Genomic DNA, 22,478 nt, shown 5'->3' with positions numbered 1-22,478 from the left:
CTAAATCATCTCTAGTATCATCTTAGAAATTTTAACATCATTGGAAAAAAATTTTTTTTCATCACTTTTATCTTTTTTACCATCTTTTTTTTTGTGTTGTACTATCAATGACACCAATTAAATCAAAGTTTGATGAACTATTATGAATTCTTTGGATTAACATCAATTTGATTCTCTAGATCATCTCCATCACCATAACTCTTTATTTCAATATCGTTAAAAAATTCTTCTTCATCTTTTTATTATTTTTTCTCCGTATTGTACTATCAATGACACCAATTAAAGGAAAGTTTAATGAATTACCATGATTTTCTTTCTTAATTATCTAATCATCATCAAATGAGAGATCATTTATAACTTCATCAAAATTATTAGCATGCGTTTTGACTTGGTTGCCATTCAATTTCAAATTGTACATTACAAACACTAATTCATTTATTTTTTTCCCAACGCAAACGATTTCTTCATTTTGTATGAACATAAGCAAGCAATTCAAGTTTATAACTTAAAAGATTCTTATCAAATATAAAAACATTAAAATAAAATAAAAAAAACTCACAATCTAAAATGCATTCCAGTTACGCTAATATCTAGATGAATTACAAGTCAAATTTAGAACTTTTGGATTGCAAACCTTTGTAATTCTAAACATTCATTCCCATAAGAATCTAACAATTTAGCTAGAGTTTTATTCCTTATTGTCTTGACAACCTCAATGCCAAATAACCCTTTAACATCCTTAAACGAGTCAAGTTATAAATCAATTTTGCACGATTCACCTATATCAATCACCATCATTTCAGAGCATTGATGCAATTCAATTTTAATGTTGGCATTAACATTATAATTGAGATTATAATTATAATAAGTATTGAAGTAACAAGTTATTTCATGAAGAGGTATATGGAGTTGAAGTTTCTATCTTGCATCAACAATATTTTATATAGGTATATAACTACAAAATATTAATAAGCACACCTTGGGTTTCCTAATTTAAAGGACATTCTCTCCATTAAAAAAATAAACAGATTATATGTGTCTTTTGCATGTGATACAACCATGTTAACTTTAACAACAAAGGGTGATGGAAGGGAGTATAACAAGATATTTGGATATAATTTCTTCATTTAAAGATGAAATCATAATTTTAGAGACTTAATAGAGAAAATAGGCTAAAATACAAGGATAACTTGACAATTTTGTTTTAAAGTCAAATTATATTCTGAATAGCAAGTAAGCTGGTACAGCAAAAAAACACAAACTAGTACTAGTTAATGGATGATTTGACATACAAAACATTTAGATCTTAAAATACTTGCACAAAAGTTGGCATTTATATGAACATTTAGAAAGTACACTGCCAATAAAATAATTAACAAAATTAAGAAACCACACAAACAAAAAAAAAATTGCATGCCAAATAACCAGAATAACCCTTAAAAAAAAAATTGCATGCTAAATAACCAGAATAACCCTTAAAAAAAAATTGCATGCTAAATAACCAGAATAACCCTTAGAGAGTGTTTGGGAATGTGGTAGCGGTTGCTTTTCAAATAGCTTTTCGTGCCGAAAAGCATACTAATAATGTTTTTTTATTTTTAAAAAATCATTTTTGATATCAGCACATCAAAACGATCTCACTCAATTTTAGTAAAAAAAAAAATTAAATTTTTCCAAAAACAGGTTGCACCGGACACTTAGACTTGTCTTTTACCAAGATTCTTTATCCTCGAATACAACAAAAAAAAAGAGGGAGAGAGAGACGGGGTTTGGGTAGTTTGAGGGAGGGGGGGTCTAGATTTTTTTTCTTTTTTGTTTAGTTTTGAAAATAAAAGAATTAATTAAGATAGTATTTATATTCCATCAAAACTTATAAAATTAATGCAAAATCACTAGTTTACAGTATTTTACTGAGTTTCGAGGCGAGTTTAATTTTATTATTTCTTAAGTTTTTTATTTGATTTTTTACACTAAACACAAATTAACTAGACTTATGATTTTAATAATTGTGTTCCTCTAAGTTACGGGGACTTGATAGTACAATTCCAATTGAATGATACATCACTTGCTTTTCGTGACCAACACCATGTCGGCTAACGCCTTCCAATTCTTCTTGTAGAGCCGTACAATTTGACAGCGACGACAATTGCTCAGGTGGTTATGGTGGACGCATCAACTGGATATCATGTGTAGCCCAAGACTTCAACTTCAATTTTAGGAGATGTGATGCGATTCCAATTATGCACTACAAAATATATTGTTGGTAAATTAACCTTAGGAATTTACTTCTTTTCCATATAAAAAAAAATAAAGAACACCATTAAATTAGATTAGTATGGTTAAAAAGAAGATTTAGTAACCGTTTGTTATTATAATAACTTTTATTTTTTTTTATAAAATAATGTAGAAAAAAACATTTTGTTTAGCTATTAAACTTTAATCTTTTACAATGATTTCCATCTATAGTTATATTTTAAATTTAAATTTGATATAAGTTAAAATAGCTTGGTTTTATTCATAGAGATTTATTTTTCTTAATTTATTTTGCATATAAAAATTTATCACATTACAGTTTTAAAAAAAAAATATATATATATTTTTTAAATCATAACTAATATTTTGTAAAAAAAAATATTTTTTTAATGGAAACCACAATACTGAACGCATACTTAATCTCAAAAAACACAAAATGCTATAAAAATAATACATTCTAATCTGATAAAAAAAATACCAGTACCGAGTATATCCGTGAGCTATCCTCTAAAAAGAAGGAAAAAATGTATGGGCTTTATGCAGATGCAAATTTTCCTGGCTTGAAGCTAAGCCCACCTGGAAACCTTTGAAAGCAGCTGGCCCACGAATAGGTGTGTAGGCTACAGACGAAACGAATAAAACTTTTCAGTGGCTCAATGGGCTGGAAAGTTTACAGCCCAATAAAGATTCCGATAAACATGAATTTCTTAAAGATGATCATCACAACAGATTGATTTATGATATGTACAAAGAGTCTGATCTTAATTTCACTTTTTTTTTTCAGATGAGAACAAGAGATGTAAGGGGTAAAATCTTCCATATTTTCCAAACTTTCTTGGCAATTTCTCCGATGAAGGAAAAGAAAAAAATTCTTCGTATTGATAAGCCAGTAAACTGCATAATATCTTTATATATAATTCAAAACGAACACCACCAAACCTAGCAGTTAAGCTCAAAAAAATATAACTGAAATTATCAATTTAAGTTTCATAAATCTCAGAGCTATTAGGAATTTATATAATTATTAATTTTAAAATTTATAGGATTAGTCGAGATATATACAAGGTAGACCGAACATCTATATTAATAATAATAATAAAAAAAAAAACCAGTCACCACATTTCGGACTCTAAAAAACCCCAACATTTGAGGTAATCTTCCTGATTAGTGTTGTACAACTCCGTTATTTCTTGATGCTTATATGGATGTTTATTGTTCTGAAACTGGACAATGGAATGAAAATCTCCTGTCCGGTTCAGAGGAGGACTCTTTCCTCACTGTTTTTTTGTTATTATTATTACAAAGAGAGGCTCAGATCTCTTAGGAGAAGGGAAACCCTACTGCCATTGGCAACCTCCTCATTGTTGTTGCGTATAATGCGAAGTTGTATTGGTACAACAGCAATTATGTTGAAGTCTATGGCCACTTTAATGATTGTCCAGCCATAGCCATTTTCATCTATGGATCTGAAACTGCACTCGCACGGACTCTATCAGACTATTAGATCAACCGTAGTGAATGTCTCGGGTAGGAAAGCGAGTGTTAAGGAGCTTCTTTCTTCTTTAACAGTATGATCTTCGAGGACCCTGACAATCGCCATGTTAGCGTTGCAACACTGAGTCGGTTCACTCCACAAAGGCAGTAGAAAAAATAATGACGAGGTCGTGTTTCTCACGTTCACCTCGTGAAACATCCCAAGCGGAGAGGTGGGAATCATCGGTCAATCTCCACATGAACATATAGGATACCATAAAAGTCTTGCCACTTGCGCTCCTTTAGTGACCGACACCAGTTTCAGACGATTACACAAAATGCCCATCTCTAGTGATGCAACAGCTTTAGTTTTATGCCAGAGTCTTATGATCTCAATCCAATCCCCAGCTCCACTCTTTCTAGGCTGACCTTTCACCGTGTGAAATTCAGGCAATATAGATGATCTCCTATGATCATGGTGTGAAGCTTATTAGTGAGAGTCGAAGGCAGCAGAATCTTCCAACTCTCCAACCTCATTGGCAATGATTCTGATGGAGCGAATAGTATCTTACTGATCTGCTGCTATTGCTTTTCAAACTTCATGGGACAATTCAAAATATTCAAGGAAAAGGAAGAAAACACCTCAATTTGGCGCTGCCGATTTAAATAATCCCAACTTCTGCTGTAATATCAAAAGCAAAACAGCCTTCCTTTTCAATATTCGGGGTGATACAATCACTTGACCATAGCAGTTTTTTCTTAAATCGATCGTCCTAAAATCATTCTGATAGAGAGACGGTCCACATGTGTTGGGCGTAGAATACGGATAAACTCGGATCAACAAACACTTCACACGCACTCCTACACACCACCTCACCCTTCCCACCACCAACACAACCAGCAGACGCGGCGGACAACCTCACCAGCATAGGTAAATTTTAACCTCTAACTAAGCTGCCCTCATGAAAACTAATCCTCCAGCAACGTTCAAGGTAAACTCTGCCAATGTGGCAGCTGGTTGGCCCACTGCCTAAAAACTCTACTTTAGCAGACCCGCAGTCACCTATAAGACATGAATTTTTTTTTACCAGTCGGGTCCTGAGTACAAAAGACCCGACCCCAGACCCGACCCGGCCTTGGAATCCTCAATGTTCTTGATTCACCACTCGAGGTAAAACCCTGTGGTAGGGAGCTGTGCCGTCCGGAAGCCAGATCAAACCAGGCCATGTCGTGACCCTACAATTGTTATTAAACTTGAAAGTAATTGGTTCTTATCCAAGAAGAAGAATCAAGAACATCAAGAAACTGGCTTAGTTTTAAATTTGAAAAAATTAATCATGGGTTCTTGAATACGGTTCGTTCATTACCTGAGAATGAAGAGAGGGAGATGAGAGTTCAAAGAGTGATGGAGAGACAAAGATGATAGACGAATGAAAGATCAAGAAGATTGGAGAAAGGAGACGTTTTCGCGTTAGAGAGTGACTGAAAAGAACTTTACTATTTTCTTGTTAAGTGTGTAAGCTGTGTGGTCATGGAAGTTGACTGTTAACCGTTTTATATTTGGCGGTTTATTTTGCCTTGTGTGGTGTTGTTGGGGCCTTTGAAAACTTAACTGTTAATATTGAGCTGAGATAGGCTCCTTTAAATTTGGGCCTTATGGATCTTAAAAATATTAACCAAAACAATAAAACATGTAGCTAAAATTACTGTAGGAAACATTTTCCACACAAACACAAAAAACTATTCATTGTTACAGTTAAATTATGATTTTTTTTCCTTTGAAAAAAAATATATAACGCCTTCGGTGTCGAGGGTAATTTGGTTTCTAATAGTTTATTGGTCATTAAAGAATTGTTAGGGAATATTTTTGTATTTTGAATATTTTTAAAATAGTAAGATGTTTTATTTATCCTAAAATAAAATAAAAATTAGAACTACTAACGAAGGGTATTTCTATCTTTTTTTTAACAAAACATTTAAATGATTATTTTTACCTTAGATTTAATAAAAAACTAAGGGATGTGTGCAGGGTGTTTTCATTTTTTTACACAAGTTTTTTTACTAATTCTATATTCATGAAAGGCATTTTAGACTTTTTTCACTTATTAATTAATTTTTTAATTAAAAAGTTGCTAGCATGTGAGAGGGACCAACATCTTTTGAGCAGTATATGTGGCACTTTCTATTAGCCAAATCTGTTGTTAAGTTGTATTGTTGAAAGCGCCCTTATATTTTACAATATGTAATGATGATTGATGGATGATTTGTTGCCAGTAATTGTTTTTTTTTTCTCTCTCCTATCTCAAAAGACACACCTTGACCCTTTTTTTTTGTATTTTAATTTTAATTTTAATTTTATTTTTATTCTTTTAATTTTTAATTTTTTATCTTGGTCTTTTTATAAAAGTTTTGTTTGTTTTTAATTTATTCATTTAATTGCAATTTATCATTGATTATTTTTTTCAATTTAGCTCTTGATCTTTTGATTTCTAATTTTTTTCTTGGATTTTTTGTTAAAATTTTATTGGTTTTCAATTTCATCATTCAATTAAAATTTATGGTGTATTATTTTTTTTGATTTGGCTATCATTCTTTTGATTTTTGAATAATTAAAGCGAAAATATACAAAAATAAATCGGCAAAATGTTTAAGGAAAAAAAAAATCAAGAAATAGCTAGGACTCAAGTTTTATGCTTCATTTTCGTAGATATTGGTATTCATTTTCGAAGATTTGCCTTCCATTTTTGGAAACCAATATATATATATATATATATATATATATATATATATATATATATATAAACAATGAATAGGCTTTATTAGATAATGAATATAATTAAGTTACTAGATTTAGTGAATTTATTGAAAGAAATCATACGGGAAAGAAAGAATTTAGTACACCTGCCAACAATAAAAGAAATCCATCACATTAGCCAATCAGATTGTTTTGATTCATATACATTATACAAAATATAAAATAAATAGATAATACAACAGTGAAAAATTGATTCATATGGACCGCAATAATTTTTGCAAAGTAGTTAGGTAACACATTTAACCATGCATTAAACAAGAAAGTCACACCAGACTCGAAAAGAACAAACACAAGCCGGGTGCTGAGAGTAGCATCTACAAACTACAGAAACACTAGAACAATCTGTGTTATATAGATCATAAGAGGTTTCCTATCCTGTGGAATATGAACTGCGGTCACTGCCATAGAGACCTTAGCCACATCAAACGTCTAGGCCCTTTGATTGTCATGAAAGCAATTGCGTTCTTATCATCTCTGAGAACATTAACTGCCTTTACAAATTCTGTATCATCAAACTCGTCCACTTTCTGCAGCTCCTCCAGGCATTTCTGATACATGGCTTTCTCATTTGATGCATTCCTTTGTATGGCTTTGAATGTAAATGCAGAGAACATTTCATATAATGCATTCTCTAATGTCTCTCCAATGTTCTCGCATGCCCTTTTCTTATGGCCTGATGCCGAAGGACCGATAGATTTTCGCTTCTTAAGGTGTCTGTCATTGACGCGGACTGTTGAATCAGAATCGAGAGTGCCGTCAACTAGATGAGGAGGCAGGTTGGCAGGTTCCGATGACTGCACTGTTTCGGTGTTGCTATTTCCCTCTTCGATTTCAACGGGAACTCCATTCGGCAACTGAAATTTGCCAGCAACTCTTTCTCCTACACCACACATTATCAAATACATCAAAACTTCAAAAAGATTAACAAATAATAACAGCAAAGATATGAAATTTACCTTCAAATATGATGGACATCTGTTTGTACAGAGGAAAGCTCTTTCGCCGAAAAGGCCTGGCTTCACATTTCACCTGCAACAAAAACTTAACAAGCTGTGGCATTCTATCAATGCATTAAAAGCAATCTGCAGAAATAGTTACATACTGCAATGTAGCTGTCCCAAACTTTATCGTCAGCCACGACCATTTGCCGACTTTCATCCCAGCCAAATCCAGTATGAGTCAGCAAGGTTTTCACAACACCATAATCTTTCTTCATCACATTGTAACGGTTTTTAACTTGGCTTTCCTCTAAATTCATGCTAAACCTCTTGTTAAAATCTCGGGTGACAGATCTAATCATTTCATTCTTAAACTCATTGTAAGCAGTTCTTCCACAATTGTGTTGATCGATGAAAAGCTCAACCAGATATGCATCACGAGTTGGAGTCCATTCTGCCTTCGGCCGACCTAATATCACATCCTGTGTGGCAGACATCCTATCTCTCAGCTGAAAAGGAAAAAACATAATCAAGTTATTAAAAAACAATATCTAATACAAATGGAACAATAATAACAAACACAATCAAACCCGACACGATTAAGGACTACAACTAGCCTTGGATTAGATGACAGTGACTAATTTGTCGTTGACAACCATTTCCTCAGGACTTTTTACACAAATTGAACTCCACATTTCACAACCCAAGGTGCTGTAAGAACCTCATTACAAACGATTAAATGTAGACAACTAATGATTTATCACCAAATTAACTGCTTCAATTTCGTTCACATTTCGTCCTATTGATTTATGACAGCAAAACTACTACATATACTAATATTAGTGCTCATATGCAGAGTTGTGTCACCAAATAGAGATTTTGGATCATTAGATCAACACAGTATTGCCGACCAAGTATCTAAAATTTCCTAAATACCCCTAAAACTCAGACGACGATCCAAGCAGTGATTAGTTCAAGCAATGCAAAGAAAAATGATAAGTCCATGACTGTATACACAAGCAAACACCCACATTAAAAATATTTCATTTTGTATCAAAAACATTCATACCGGCACAGTTAAAGACACCATACTAGATTCTTTGTTCAATTAAGGTTCAGCACTCAGTTTCTCCTTCCTACGCAAACTTTTCCTCAGTAGACATGAAAAGATAACGTTAATTCTTGTAAGAGCTATATGGACATAGAGGCAGCTAAAGTACCTGTAATTTCAATAACCTATGACGGAGTAGAAATCGGAAACCGTGACTCCGGTGACCGGGAAGTACCGAAACGGTGTTAACTGAAATGGTTTTAGTTTTAAGTGGGCAGTTTAGAGGATAGCTAAATAATGGTTTAAGTAAAGAGAGGATAAAGTAAAAGGTAAATTAATGCTGCCAAGTCAGAATCTCATGTTTGGGCTTAAAAAATAGACCCGTGGTTCAATGGGCCACTAATAATAGCCCATTTAAGTTTGGAAATCAATATAACTGGGCCTGGCTATAAAGTGGGCAATGGGCACTTCTCTTTACTACTCCGACGTTAAGTTTAGGCCGATCTCTTTTCCTTGGAAGATTGAGTACAAGCTAAATTTTCTGCAAATTAATTGAGCCGTTCTAGTTATTTACAATCACTCAATTGATAAAATTAATTAAATTTTTTTTACTTAATGATATAAGAATAAATTTTAAAATATAAAAATAATATTATTTTTATGTATTTTTAAATAAAATAATTTTAAAAAAACAATCGTTGTCACAATACTCAACAGACTCTAGACAAGGTTTGTGGATGTGTTTGCTTAACATATTAATTTTAGATTTAAATCTAGATGAAACTTGGAATGAAGAGATTTACCATTAATATACTGGTTCGAGAATCGACATAGATAACTCAAGATTACCTAGATGATTAAAAGAAAAAAAAATATGAAAATAAGAACATTATAATGATTTAAGGAAAAATAATTTTATTTATTTTTGAAAAGGCACAGCAAAAATAATGGTCAAAGAGGAAAATGCAATTGCATGAGCATTCGGTAGGCTTCCATTTTTCAAGTAGATGGCATGTAAGTCTACATTAATCCAGTTAAAATTGAATGGAAACACTTTATTTTCCTTACAAAAAATGGCAAATATATAATCTAAATTAAAAAAATGCAGCTTATGCTCTTTCAATGTAGGATTCTTTGATTCCAAAAATTGCTTCCAATACGGTGACCATAAAGGGAAGTTTGCATGATGGTGTTTGTTGATAAAAGGATTCAAAATCAATATGGGCAGCTGATGATAAGTGATGGAGTTGACTACAATTGAAAATCATTGAGGACAGAATGTATTATTTATTTAAAAAATTTAAATTTTATTTTATTTTTTTATTTTAAATTAATATTTTTTAGTATTTTTAGATTATTTTGATATGTTTTTTTTTAAAAAAAAAAATATTATTTTAATGTATTTTTCAGTAAAACAACACTTCAAAAAATAACTACTATAATACTCCCGAGTATCCTCTTAAAGACCTACCCAGTGTTATTGCATCTTAAGTCAAGTACATGCAGAGCCAGTTTGTTTTTTTTTATTTTTATAAGTGTTTTAAAAGAAGTTTTTTATTTTATTTTAAATTAATTTATTTTATATTTTTAGATGGATTTGATATACTAATATTAAAAATAAATTTTAAATTTAATATATTTATAAACATAAAATATTTTAAAAAATAACTCCACATGAATATGAAATGAAGCTTGTAGTTTCTAATCTCATCCCTCTTTTGAGTGCCGAAAGGCAAACATGGGCGCGTGCTGCTCTGATAAGAGATAGACAGGATTCATAAAAATTGTTCATAGTAAAAGGAGTTGAACTGATGCCTAAAGTTTCATACGGTTGGGGACCTTAATCATTGCTCAAGAGAAACTATGTGCAAATTTCTTCAACGAAAATCTCTCCGGATCTTGCCGGGAAAAAAAAAAAAAAAAAAGGAACTCTGAGAAAGGACATAAAATGCTAATCTAGGGAGTTACTACAACCTAGCCAATATCTTGTTTCAGGTGGCATCCACATCATTGAGAGAGGATTAATGTTGCAAGTTAATTCATGATTATGATGATTAATTTTCCTTCAAGGAGAAACAAATCCGTCATAGCCAACATGTTTTGTGTTCTTGCTTGTTGGTTCTTGCAATTAAAATCATAGCAAGGGATGATTATTGTTCATCATAAGCTATAACTTTAGCATGATCTATCACAATTGTGATTCATTTCTTTCTGCAGGCATGGCGTGCTAGATCCCACAACATGCTAATCTTGTATCATTAGTTAGGTTTTGTCTTTGTGTCCATGTATGGCTTGAGCTTGAGGCACAATTTTGGAAAAGAATTTTTGTCTCTTAACCAAAATTATCACAGAAAATCCATCATGTATCTCTTGTCTAATATATGGTTCCCCGTTTTAAGGACTCCAAAATATAGTTCAAAGACACAGTTTTACCCTGTCATGTCCATATCATCGATGTTAGTTTCAAACCCTCCATCTTTCTCTGTCTCAGCTACACAATTTAGCTGTTTGAGAGTGCACTGTAGCAGCTCATGAGATGAAGATTATTTTATCTTTTTTTAGATTAACTTAATATTTAGATTAGTTTACGCGCGTGTCAACTAATTTTAAGAATTCTAAAATTAATAACCATGTAAGTCTACAATGATCCTGAGATTTGTGGAACTCAAACTAGTAATCTTTAGAAAGCAAATCCAAAACCTACAAAATTAAGATCAAGATTATTTAACATCATTCTAGCAATAGTGATATGGTAGGCTCGCCCTATTTGTCCTAGAAAATGAATTCACCTGCCACAACTGCTGGGAATGGTCATAAAGTAACATTATATTTTGATGGCATCATGGGATTAAACAAAATTACTTCTGGTAGACAGTGAAATGTAAATATTAACTGGCTCGTAATTAACCTTGAGAAATGATGCCAACAAATGGCTAAAAACCTCCACTGTAGCTCCCACAGACAATGAGCATCCAAATTCATGTGACCAAGAAAGATTGATAGACATATCAGAGATTATAGCTAGCCTCTACACAGTCGAAATGCTTGTATGTTCTGATGGAGGACAGATGCAAACAATTAAGCAGGCAACAATATGTGGTCAAAGGAGACACAATTCTCACAGGGAATGTTTCTGGTCCCAGTGGCTTGCAAGCATGACTTATACTAAGGAGTATATAAACATGGAGCCCCAACAAACCCCATGAATATGTTCCACAACATCAACACAATAAAGGATTTTTTTTTTTTTTTTTTACACCTGGAGATGTCATGCCTTTTCTTAATAATTTCAGCAACAGGAAGATGGATATTTCTTTTCTAAATAATTTATAAAAAGACAAAATCATTGTGATGTATAATCATGAGATGATAGGTAATCAATAATCTCTCGAGGCGAGTCCTTCCAATTCAAAAAGAAGGGGCTGTTGAAGAGAACACAGTACCGAGCAGTGTCAAGGAAAAGTGGAAAATGTACAGTAGGGATCTTGAGCATAATTTCTGTGGTAGGTCTCATAAAATTTCTCTCTTCGGATTTTTTCTGATATATCACCTCCTGTCTCTCTTTTAAAAAAGCAGTACTGTGGTTCAGCACACTCTTGTTTTTCTTCCTTTTCTTTACTTTCTTTTTTCCCAGCCATTAATCCATGGTCATGCAAAATGTGGTTGTGCTGTAGCAAAAATAGTCGAGGAGCACATCTTGCTGTCCTCAACTATATAGGAAGAAGTGAAGAGAATCCAAATGATGAGAAAACAGGAGAAATGTAAAGAAGAACGCAAACAGTCAAGCACATTGGCAAATATCCAAAGAATTAAAACAATAAAATACAAAAAGAAGCAAGTTTCCTCGGACGCATGATCTAGCGAAGTCTCCACTGGTTTCTGATGTGGTCTGTATATCTGTGCAAGTGTTCTTGATTTTTTAGTTACAACATGCAAATGAAGAAGGAATTTTGGGTTTTGGGCTTGGAAAGATGGGGAGGGTAGGAATCTCGAGTTCACAAAGCTTAGGCCATGTGATAAAAGCAGCTTTCTTCTTCCTGTAAAGCGACAACGCCCGTTTGGCTGCAATCATGCGGTCTACTTTGTTATAATTTCTCTTCACACATTCCCTTGCTTATTATTATTATTATTATTATTATTATTATTTATCTTCTTTCACCCCCCTATGTGCCTTGTTCTTATACAAATATTTTTGTTTAAATCGCACTTGCTTGCTTTTTACCTCACAACTCTTACCAAAAAGACCTTTCGTGATCGAGTAATTATCATGCCATCAAGAACTAGAAACTATTTGTCCCCTTTCTTGTACATGGACATTGAAATTAATCAATTAAATAATGAAATGCGAATGTGGCGTTAAACAAGGGCAAGTTAGACATATACAAAATTACTGCAGTAATCATCAACTTGGGAAGCGTGGAGACCCACTCGTGCGGAGAAGCCACCCACGCTCTCTAAATAATTAAGCTTTGAAGAAAAGCGATTACATTACACCTGTAATTTTCAATTAAGAGCTAGAAAACAAACAAAATTTTCTGGAGGTTTTTTAATTTCAATATTAATTATTGAATTATCCCATATGTACTGATGTACCTTGATTACATTAATTATTATTTTTTTATACTCTGGATTAAAAACAAAGTATTATTTTCATAAATAAAAATAATAATAAAAATGAAAAGGTTGCTCATGCTTAAAAAATACATACTTACAAGTAGAAGTCGTCCACACCTTTCAAATAACGCATGCGGAGATCAAAACTTCATAATCGTTGTGTTGTCCGAAGCGTTCATGAAAGGTGAAACTTATAAGATGACACATGTTGCTCAAATCATGATGGTTTGGCGACGATTGATCTTTTTTTTTTTCTCCTTCTATTTTCTCTTTTCATTCCTTGAAATTCATGTCAAATTAGTAAAACATCATAGTTGTCCTCCCATTTATTTTGTCATTTAATTATGATCCCTTTTTTATTGGTTTTTTTTTTATTCTTTTTTATATTTTTTTGAATTTCATACATTTCCATTTGATTTTGTTTTGTTTTTATATCAAATATCATACTTATTCTCTTGATTTTTTTTTTATCCTTTTCTTAACTTATCTTTCTTCTTGTAATTAGTCCTTAACATTTTATTTTATTTGTTTTTTTTTTATCTAATTTTGATCCTCGTTCTTTTCGTTGCTCTTTTTTTATCCTTTTTTTTTATTAAGTCCTTCATTATTTTATTTTATTAGTTTTATATTATAATAGATCCTCATTGTTTTGATTACTATATTTTTTTTATATATAATTTTTTCATGGTTAAAAATCTTGTTCAATATTTTTTTTGTCTTTTATAGGGTCATTTCGGTCTCATGACCAAAGTTATTGGTTTCAAAGATTAGTCCAATTTAAATTCTATCTTTTTATATATATTTTTTAAATTCAATCATTTGACATTACACTATTAGACCTTGAGCTTTTTTTTTTTTTTTCTCTTTCCTTCATCCAAGGTTATTCCGGGTCGTGGGTTAGTTAATTTAATATGGTTGCTTTGGATTTTTTTTCAATGTTTTTTTTTTAAAATTTTATCCTTTCATGTTGGGCTATTAGGTCTTGAGATTTAATATTTTTATGCTTTGCTTTTATATAGGGTTATCTTGGGTTGCAGGTTTGTTAAGTTAACCTAGTGTGAATCAAGTTTTTTTCAATGTTTTTTTTTTTTCATGTATTTAGCTTTGAATTTTTTTTTCTAGGTTTTTAAAAAAATTTCCTTATCTTAATCTAATGTTATGGGTTGTTGGTTAGTAGAGTGAACCCAGGTTAACTCAAGATTTCTTCTTTCAAGTTTATTTTTTGAAATTTATTTTTTATAATTTTATCCTTTAAAATTAGTTTTGTTGTGCCTTGAACTTCCTATTTTTTTCCCCTTTCCTCTCTTTAGGATTATCCTAGGTTGCAAATCAATCAAGTTAACCCAAGTTTGCTAAGTTTATCATCATTTGAATATTTTTTTTTAAGTTAGAAAAAAATTGACCCACATCATGGCGCAATATGGGCAAAAAATCTATGTTAACTATTTGATAATCAATATATAACAAATATTTAAAATCACTTAAAAAAAGTATTGATTTAATATTTTTCCAAAGTTCAAATACATTTAAAAATCAATTATTATCAATGTGAGGCAATAAAAACTATGAAAAAATTACATTATCATCAAAGTCTTAAACCTAGCCTGATTTATAATTCAACTATTGAAGGAATTAGCTTGTGTTGATTTAAGTTAATTTAAATTCAAAACAATTTTGTCTCAATGGTTTTTTAAGATGTTAAATGATATCATTTTTTTTTAAGTCAAAACATGTTTTAATTGGATTATGGATTGACATGTTGAATCAACTAGGTTATCATCTTATCTTATGTAAAACCTATTTTTTAGCTCATCAAACCCAAGCCCTATATTTAGCTCAAAACTTAAGAAACCAACCTAACCTATGTATTTGAAGAGGATTTTTGCTAGGAAATTGATTTTTATCTCTTCTCCTCTATTCTTTTCCTATCATGACTTCCCTCTCATATTCACTAAAAGATTCAATTTTAAACTTTAGTTTTTTGATATTAAAAAGAGTAGAAAAAGCAAGCATCATGACTTCCTTTTCTATTGTTTCGATTAGGGATTTGATAGTTGATGGTTTAAAGAAGTGTTTTAGGGTTTTTATGATGTTTAATATATTAATTTGATATATGAATGATTTAAGAGTTTTCATTGGTGTTTAAGGTGTTAATTTTGGCTTAAAACAAACTGATTATAAATTGAAATTATAGGTTTTAGAGGAACAACTTAATTGTTGGGGAATTTATAATTTTGAGGACTAGCAGTTCTGGATTATGGAAATCCCAATCGATCGATTGGTCCAAACTAGCTGACCAGTTGGTTTGATGCTACCACTTGACTAGTTAGTCCAATTCGGCTGACTAGTTGACTTGTGATGGTAGTTAATCAGTTGACCCAACAATAACATTTTATCAAGTTTATTAGATTCGATTAGTTTGGGTTATGTTCGAGATCAATCAAGTGTATCATTTTGACTTTATAGTTATGCTTTTGTCTCTAAGTATTATGGATTATTTGTTTTGCTTTATCTAATGATGAGAATTTTTTAAGTGTTATTTAATTTTATTAGTTTTAAAGAATATAATATTTTGAAAGATATTGAAATGCTACGAAATTTTTATATAATTTATTTTATAATATATATGTTTTGGGATTTTGCGTAAATATGAGGTGTTCTTATAACACCGCTCCTGTGTTGCGGGTTATAAACTTAGAATTCAGGTTATGATATCTAGTTAACTATCACGTGGTTTAATTTAAAATTTAATTCAAGTTAACTTATTAAGCCAAGTCGGGTTTAATATTATGAATTCTTAAGCTTCGTTTGAAAATGTGTTTTCAAAAACATGAATTAAAAAAAAAATTCAAATTTTAGCTTTATCAAAACCAATATTTTAAGTGTAATAAGTTTTCATAACTTTAATTTTGAAAAGGTTATTAAACACTTACTTTTGACTCAACTTGTTTTTAATTACTCAACCGAAAGTACTTGCAACTTTATCATGAATATTGTAGTAATTTTGTTTTTTTTAAAAGTATTTTATTTATAAAAATAATCAAATTATTGTTTTTTATAATTTTTATATGTTGATATAAAAAATTATTTATTCAAAAAAATCATTGTAATATATTTTAAAATAAAAATATATTTTCTTAAAATACTCTGTTTAGCAAAAACAATAAACACACGAATCTAATTCTACATGATGAGATCATGAATTTGATATATCCACGAACCAACTTGAACAACCTAATAAAAATTACTAGCAAAAACCATAATCAGAAAAGGGAGCTTAAAAACATAATATCTCTTAAAAAAACACAAACTTTAAGCTCCAAAAAGTCGACAGGACGATCTCTTCCCAAAACCCCGATTATCTAAAATACCTTTCAAACTCAGCCTTTCCCAACCTTCAAGAATACCTCTCCTGTCTTATCTATATATGCCACTACTAAGACATGCTTCTCTTCACTTCCATTTCTAATCTCAGAAACCTTCTTTACTACTATTGACACGCTGCCTATCGCAGTTACTACTGCTATATCTACATAGTCACCACTTGAACTAATAACAAGTGTGTGTGTGTGTGAGAGAGAGAGAGAGAGATAGCAATGGCTGCTGATAAGGTTGTGGAGACAGCGATAGTAGGTAACTATGTGGAGATGGAGACTGAAGGGAAGCCTGACGACATGAAAACACAATTTTCTAAGTTCTTATGGAATGGTGGTTCTGTTTATGATGCCTGGTTTAGCTGTGCTTCAAACCAGGTTTTATATGCATTTCCTACTTACAATCTTTCATTAATTTTATTTTAGCATATTAAGTTTTTTGTTAATTAGTTTGCTTGCTTGTTCTTAATTCTTTTTTCCAGGTGGCTCAAGTATTGCTTACATTACCATACTCGTTTTCTCAACTAGGGATGCTATCAGGCATCTGCTTTCAGCTCTTCTATGGATTGCTGGGCAGTTGGACAGCTTATCTAATCAGCATTCTCTATGTAGAATACAGAACAAGAAAGGAAAGAGAGAAGGTTGATTTCAGGAACCATGTCATCCAGGTTAGTAAATTAATTTTCACTCTCTACACATACAGAGAATACAAGACAAAGTCTTCTCAAACTCTCTCAGCTTGTTGATCAAATCCATGTCTTAACATGGGTTACCATGTTTTTTTGTGTATTAATTTTATTATTATCAACCAAGCAGTGGTTCGAGGTTCTTGATGGACTCCTTGGAAAATATTGGAGGAACGTGGGTTTGGCATTTAACTGCACTTTTCTTCTGTTTGGATCTGTCATTCAACTCATAGCCTGTGCAAGGTTCGGGCTACAAAAACCTACCCCTTCTTTAATCATCTTTATCATCGTTTCAATTCTTAAACATGGAACTCTCCACGGCAAAGAATCACCAGCCTGAACATTGGGTTTCTTTAATTTTGTTGCAGCAACATATATTACATAAATGATAATCTAGACAAGAGGACTTGGACTTACATCTTTGGGGCTTGTTGCGCTACCACAGTGTTCATCCCTTCATTTCACAATTACAGAATCTGGTCATTTCTTGGTCTTATTATGACTACTTACACCGCTTGGTACCTCACCATTGCTTCCCTACTTCATGGCCAGGTAGCTATTTTCTCCCACCATTTTATTATTTTAAGCACCAAGCTAAGATTGCATGCAATGGAGCCATATATGACACGTTTCCCATCACATTAGGACAACCTGCCCTTCACATGCTATTTGTCTTTGAACTCTGTTAAACCAAATCCTTTCTCGTCAAGAATTAGAATAATGTTTTGTTATATTAAGCTCTTAATCGATATTATAATGTGTTGATGATGGTGATGAATGGAATCATTATGTGTAGGTGGAGGGTGTTAAGCATTCGGGCCCAACAAAAATGGTGCTATATTTCACTGGGGCCACAAACATTCTCTACACATTTGGGGGGCATGCCGTTACTGTGTAAGACAAACCTAGATTTATAGTTCGTGTCTTCTACGTTATTTACAGAATTAATGTTTCTGAATTTCTATGAATTGTGTTAATTAATGTCTTTTCTTTTGAACTTGGTCATAAAAGTAAAAGGAAAAAGGGATAAAATTTAAGAGGATAAAATGAAGGGCTTAACGTCACTGTGAAAATGACTGATCCTTCGATTGCCAGGACATTATCTGTTCGAGGGATCATCTAATGGCCAACCTCTGAGTATGAGCTTTTATGGCTAATTTTTTAATGCTCAAATTGCTAGACGTGGAGGCTCTCTGTTTCCCTGAACCTATATTATTTTAATATATTTTTAAATAAAAAAAAACTTAAAAAATGTAACAGTAAAAAAAAATACTTCACATCCATGAAGCCAATCATCTTTTCTACTTGTTTCTTTTGCTTTTATCACTAGAAGATGCCATGAGGGGTCCAGTTTTATCAGTGATTCCTGTGCTTGATTTCTGGCTGAGAAGGAAAAAGACAACTGTCCAGTGACTCCTTTACTGCTCAATTAATGCAAGAACTTAATTAAATTCCTGATCTTTCGATTTCAAATGTTATAGTTGTCCTGGAATTTGTCCTAAAAGCTGATTACTGTTGGGAACTAAGATCGTTGCTAGATTTTGTAAATGGGCTTTTCAATAGCTAATAAGCTAGGAACAAAATGGATTGAGGTGAAATACAGAAAAAATTACCAGTCAATTAGGCCCAATTCAATCTTACTCAGACTCAAAATAAATTGGAGCTGGCTTAGAGAAGTACCAGCTGGAAAAAATAATAGAAATTTTATTAATTTAACTAAAGTATTACAAAATAATTCATTTAACTAAAGAAATGAATTTTGGTGTAACAGGGAAATCATGCACGCTATGTGGAAGCCTCAGAAATTCAAGGCCATATACTTACTGGCTACTCTGTATGTTCTGACTTTGACACTTCCCTCAGGAGCAGCAGTATACTGGGCATTTGGTGACATGCTTCTCAATCACTCCAATGCCTTTGCTCTCTTCCCAAGATCTTCCTCCAGAGACATGGCTGTCATTTTAATGCTCATCCACCAGGCACGCACCTGCACACATGCATTTATGTATACGTATATTTTCACTTAAGAGTACACACACACACACACACACATAAATAACGAGGTAGTGTTTGATTCATGTGTTTGCAGTTTATTACATTTGGGTTTGCATGCACACCATTATACTTTGTGTGGGAGAAAGCGATAGGGATGCATGAATGCAAGAGCTTGTGCAAAAGGGCTGCCGCTAGATTGCCTGTGGTCATTCCCATTTGGTTTCTAGCTATCATCTTCCCGTTTTTTGGACCTATCAATTCCTCTGTTGGATCGCTCCTTGTTAGCTTCACGGTCTATATCATCCCTGCCCTAGCCCACATGTTCACCTTTAAATCATCTGCTGCAAGAGAGGTACTCCACCTTCTTCACTCCTACTGGTACCGCTTTACTTTACTATCCTCTCATCTCTTAGAACTAAACCTAAACATGGAGAAGCTAGCAAATTAGCCTGAGGATGCTGGTAGGTGGAAATGCCTGCTTTTGTCAGACTCCAAATGATGTCGAAGCTTGACTGAACAGTAGTAGCTAGTGAAAGAATTAAGATTCAATATTTAAGCCTGTCCAAATCTTTTTATTTAACTACGGATGATGGCGATGTGTAAACATCAAGAAATGCAGAGTGGTAGCGTGTGGTCACTTCCTAGCAGACCAGACCCGGATCTTTCTCCTAAACCGATAATGATATGATTATGATCATATAGCGGAGTAATATATAATTATATGTTGAAATATTGATGAATTTAAAAGGATGAAAAGTATATTTTATCATTTTCTAGATTTAAAATTAATAATTGAAAAGGGCGGAGCAAAATATGGTTAATGATTGTTTTGGGAATCGGCTTGCAAAAACGCAGGCGTCTCAGAGGTATCTATTCGTACCTGAGATTCTTCAGATCTTGTTGTTTCTACTCTGTTAAATTGTCTCTCTTGATGCACCTTTTTCTTCTGTACAACTGCAAGTAGTAACATATAAATAGAAGTCCCACAAGAACAGGAAGTCTCAATACGTCCATACTTGACTCGATATTTCAATTTGGACACTGTGTGACTTTCTGTTTTTGTGATTAATCGTTGTGATTGCAGAACGCAGTGGAGCAGCCATCAAAGTACACGGGAAGATGGGTAGGAGCGTACATGATCAATACATTTGTGGTGGTGTGGGTGCTAATTGTTGGGTTTGGATTCGGTGGATGGGCTAGCATGACAAATTTCATACACCAAATTGATACTTTTGGCCTCTTCACAAAGTGTTACCAATGCCCACCTCCGACACTGCCACCACCATTGCCACACCTCAATGCCACAGCAGCTCCTCCGCCACTTCACCACCCACAAAACCATACTCGCACCCCTTGATTTTGGCCACATAAGAAATTGCTTACTCCGAAGTTCCCATAGTCATCTCCATTCCACCCTTTGATCAAGGACCTTGCCATCTTAATCAGCTTGCTCGATAGGCCGTGGACAGAGAGGATAGAAAACTCATAACGTGGTTGGCTTGTCAAATCTGTCATGTACTCATAAAACAAACACGTTCCATCCTGTTTTTGTAATCATTCTCTGTCTTTAATCTGCTTAGAAAGTTGTTTTGTGTTCTACAAGGAGGGAAAAAAAGCAGTAGCAAGAAATTTTTTAACATTTTTAAAATTTAGATATGAGATGCCAAAATGTTTCGCACCTCCCTTAGCCAAGATCCTACTTCCTACCATTGTCATTCTCCTCCAGCATCCTTCTGCAGGAGTCAAGAAACAGCCATTAAAGGGGATATCTTTGAATAGACCCTCTAAAAACTTAAGGTTGTCTCACCTAATTAGAGGTCTTAATTTGTGAGAATGGATAATGACGCCAAATAAGTTATAACAGAGACTACATGGAAATAAAAACGACTAATCAGCAAAGACTTGTTTTTTTTTTGGCTGTCAGGTAGAGTTTTCGGGCCAAATTTCATGTATTTGGTATAGTCAAAACTATATATGTTTCGATGGGCAGAGTTACACTTATTCTAAAGGGTCAGCTCCCCCCCCTGCTTTTTATATTGTGCATTTTTATCCTTCTATTTGAGAATACTTTTAGTCAAGGCCCTCCTAAAACACACAATTTTATCCTTATATTTTAAGGGTTTGTTCAATAAGACCCTACATATAGTTTATATTGATTCGTGGCCAGGTCCCCTTTCCTTTATTTCTATTTTTTACCCTTTTTTTTCCTTTGTGCCCCAAGCTCCTCCCTTTTTCACTCTAGCCATGCCCCTGTATATTTTGAAACATCATTAATTAAACAATTACTATTTAAAATAGCGATTATATACAAAAATAATATTTTAAAATGTGAATATGTTTACACTCTGCTATTTTCCAAAAAAAAATTTAATTTATGTTTTCTCAAGACTTTTAGCAAACAATGCTATTTAAAAAAAAAAAAAAATCCTAATTTTACTACCCATGATATGATGAAATATTGAAATTCCGGTGGCCAAGAAGGAAATCCATCATCTCATATAACCATCAATTCGGGCCCCTGAGACTTGTAAATTGAGGCTTAAATAGAACGTTCTTCTTCAATCTACAGCGTAGAACTGGAATTGTTCTTTTCCTCGTCTATTCTCCACGATGCCTCGTCAAATAAATTAGTTTATTTCTCTGAATTTTCATGAAAATTAGTGTATCGATTTTTCACGGACTGAGAATGACAAATCAGTTTTTCACGTCGCCTTAAATTACCTCTGGTTTCCCCCCCGGAACAAGCCACGGGGGTGTCGAGATCGATCTTGAAAATGATATGTCATGCAGCAAAGTCACGACCTTGTTACTTTCTATGCAAACTACACCGAGCTCCCTCCATGATAGGAGAGGGTGACTTGACTCGATGATAAGATGGTGGTTGACGCAAGGATTGAAAGCTAACTGTAGCTCAATTTTATGATTGCAAAAGGCTGCTAGAACTGGATACCATGTAGTGTGTGATGCAGGAATGTAATTATAATCTGCCATCGATTCTATAAAGCTTATAACAGCACAGTCACAAAGTTCCTCAAAGTCACCTTTTATGACAGACCAAGATCCCTTTATAAGAGCATGCGAGCCCAAGAAAAAACAAAGCTTCGAATCTTTTCTGTAAAGATTGGTTAGGCTCTTACATGGTTCCCTCCTTCATTCGACAGAGAAGAAGACAATAATACATGTGGGGGAGACATTCTTCTTGGTTTCAGTTGTTTCTAATCGAGTGATTGAAGAACCAGAACTCTAATCGTATCTTGTTCAATTAGCGAGTAATCAAGC

The 22,478-nt window shown here is 33.0% G+C and overlaps 2 protein-coding genes across 3 annotated transcripts; one reads left to right on the top strand and one right to left on the bottom strand.

The window, feature by feature from the left end:
- Positions 1-6,708: 6,708 nt before the first annotated feature.
- LOC118040478 (uncharacterized protein At2g29880) lies at positions 6,709-8,693 on the bottom strand. Of its 2 annotated transcripts, none has more exons than XM_035047439.2 (4): positions 8,549-8,693; positions 7,644-7,988; positions 7,498-7,582; positions 6,709-7,421 (listed from the first exon to the last, which is right to left on the bottom strand). In XM_035047439.2, the coding sequence occupies exons 1-4, from the start codon at positions 8,567-8,569 to the stop codon at positions 6,937-6,939; spliced, it is 936 nt and encodes a 311-aa protein (XP_034903330.1). In that variant the 5' UTR covers positions 8,570-8,693; the 3' UTR covers positions 6,709-6,936. The 2 variants fall into 2 exon arrangements, with proteins under 2 accessions (XP_034903330.1, XP_034903331.1); XM_035047440.2 differs by having other exon boundaries at positions 7,498-7,570.
- A 7,796-nt stretch (positions 8,694-16,489) lies between these two features.
- Positions 16,490-20,877, top strand: LOC118040473 (auxin transporter-like protein 5). Its single transcript, XM_035047430.2, has 8 exons — positions 16,490-16,896; positions 17,001-17,186; positions 17,335-17,447; positions 17,573-17,756; positions 18,001-18,098; positions 18,976-19,183; positions 19,294-19,551; positions 20,284-20,877. The coding sequence occupies exons 1-8, from the start codon at positions 16,741-16,743 to the stop codon at positions 20,554-20,556; spliced, it is 1,476 nt and encodes a 491-aa protein (XP_034903321.1). The 5' UTR covers positions 16,490-16,740; the 3' UTR covers positions 20,557-20,877.
- The last annotated feature ends 1,601 nt before the right edge of the window (positions 20,878-22,478 follow it).

This window comes from Populus alba, chromosome 4 (assembly GCF_005239225.2).
Source record: "Populus alba chromosome 4, ASM523922v2, whole genome shotgun sequence".
Classification (NCBI taxonomy): domain Eukaryota; kingdom Viridiplantae; phylum Streptophyta; class Magnoliopsida; order Malpighiales; family Salicaceae; genus Populus; species Populus alba.
Note: the sequence above shows the minus strand (reverse complement) of the source record. Positions and strands in the feature narration are given on the sequence as shown.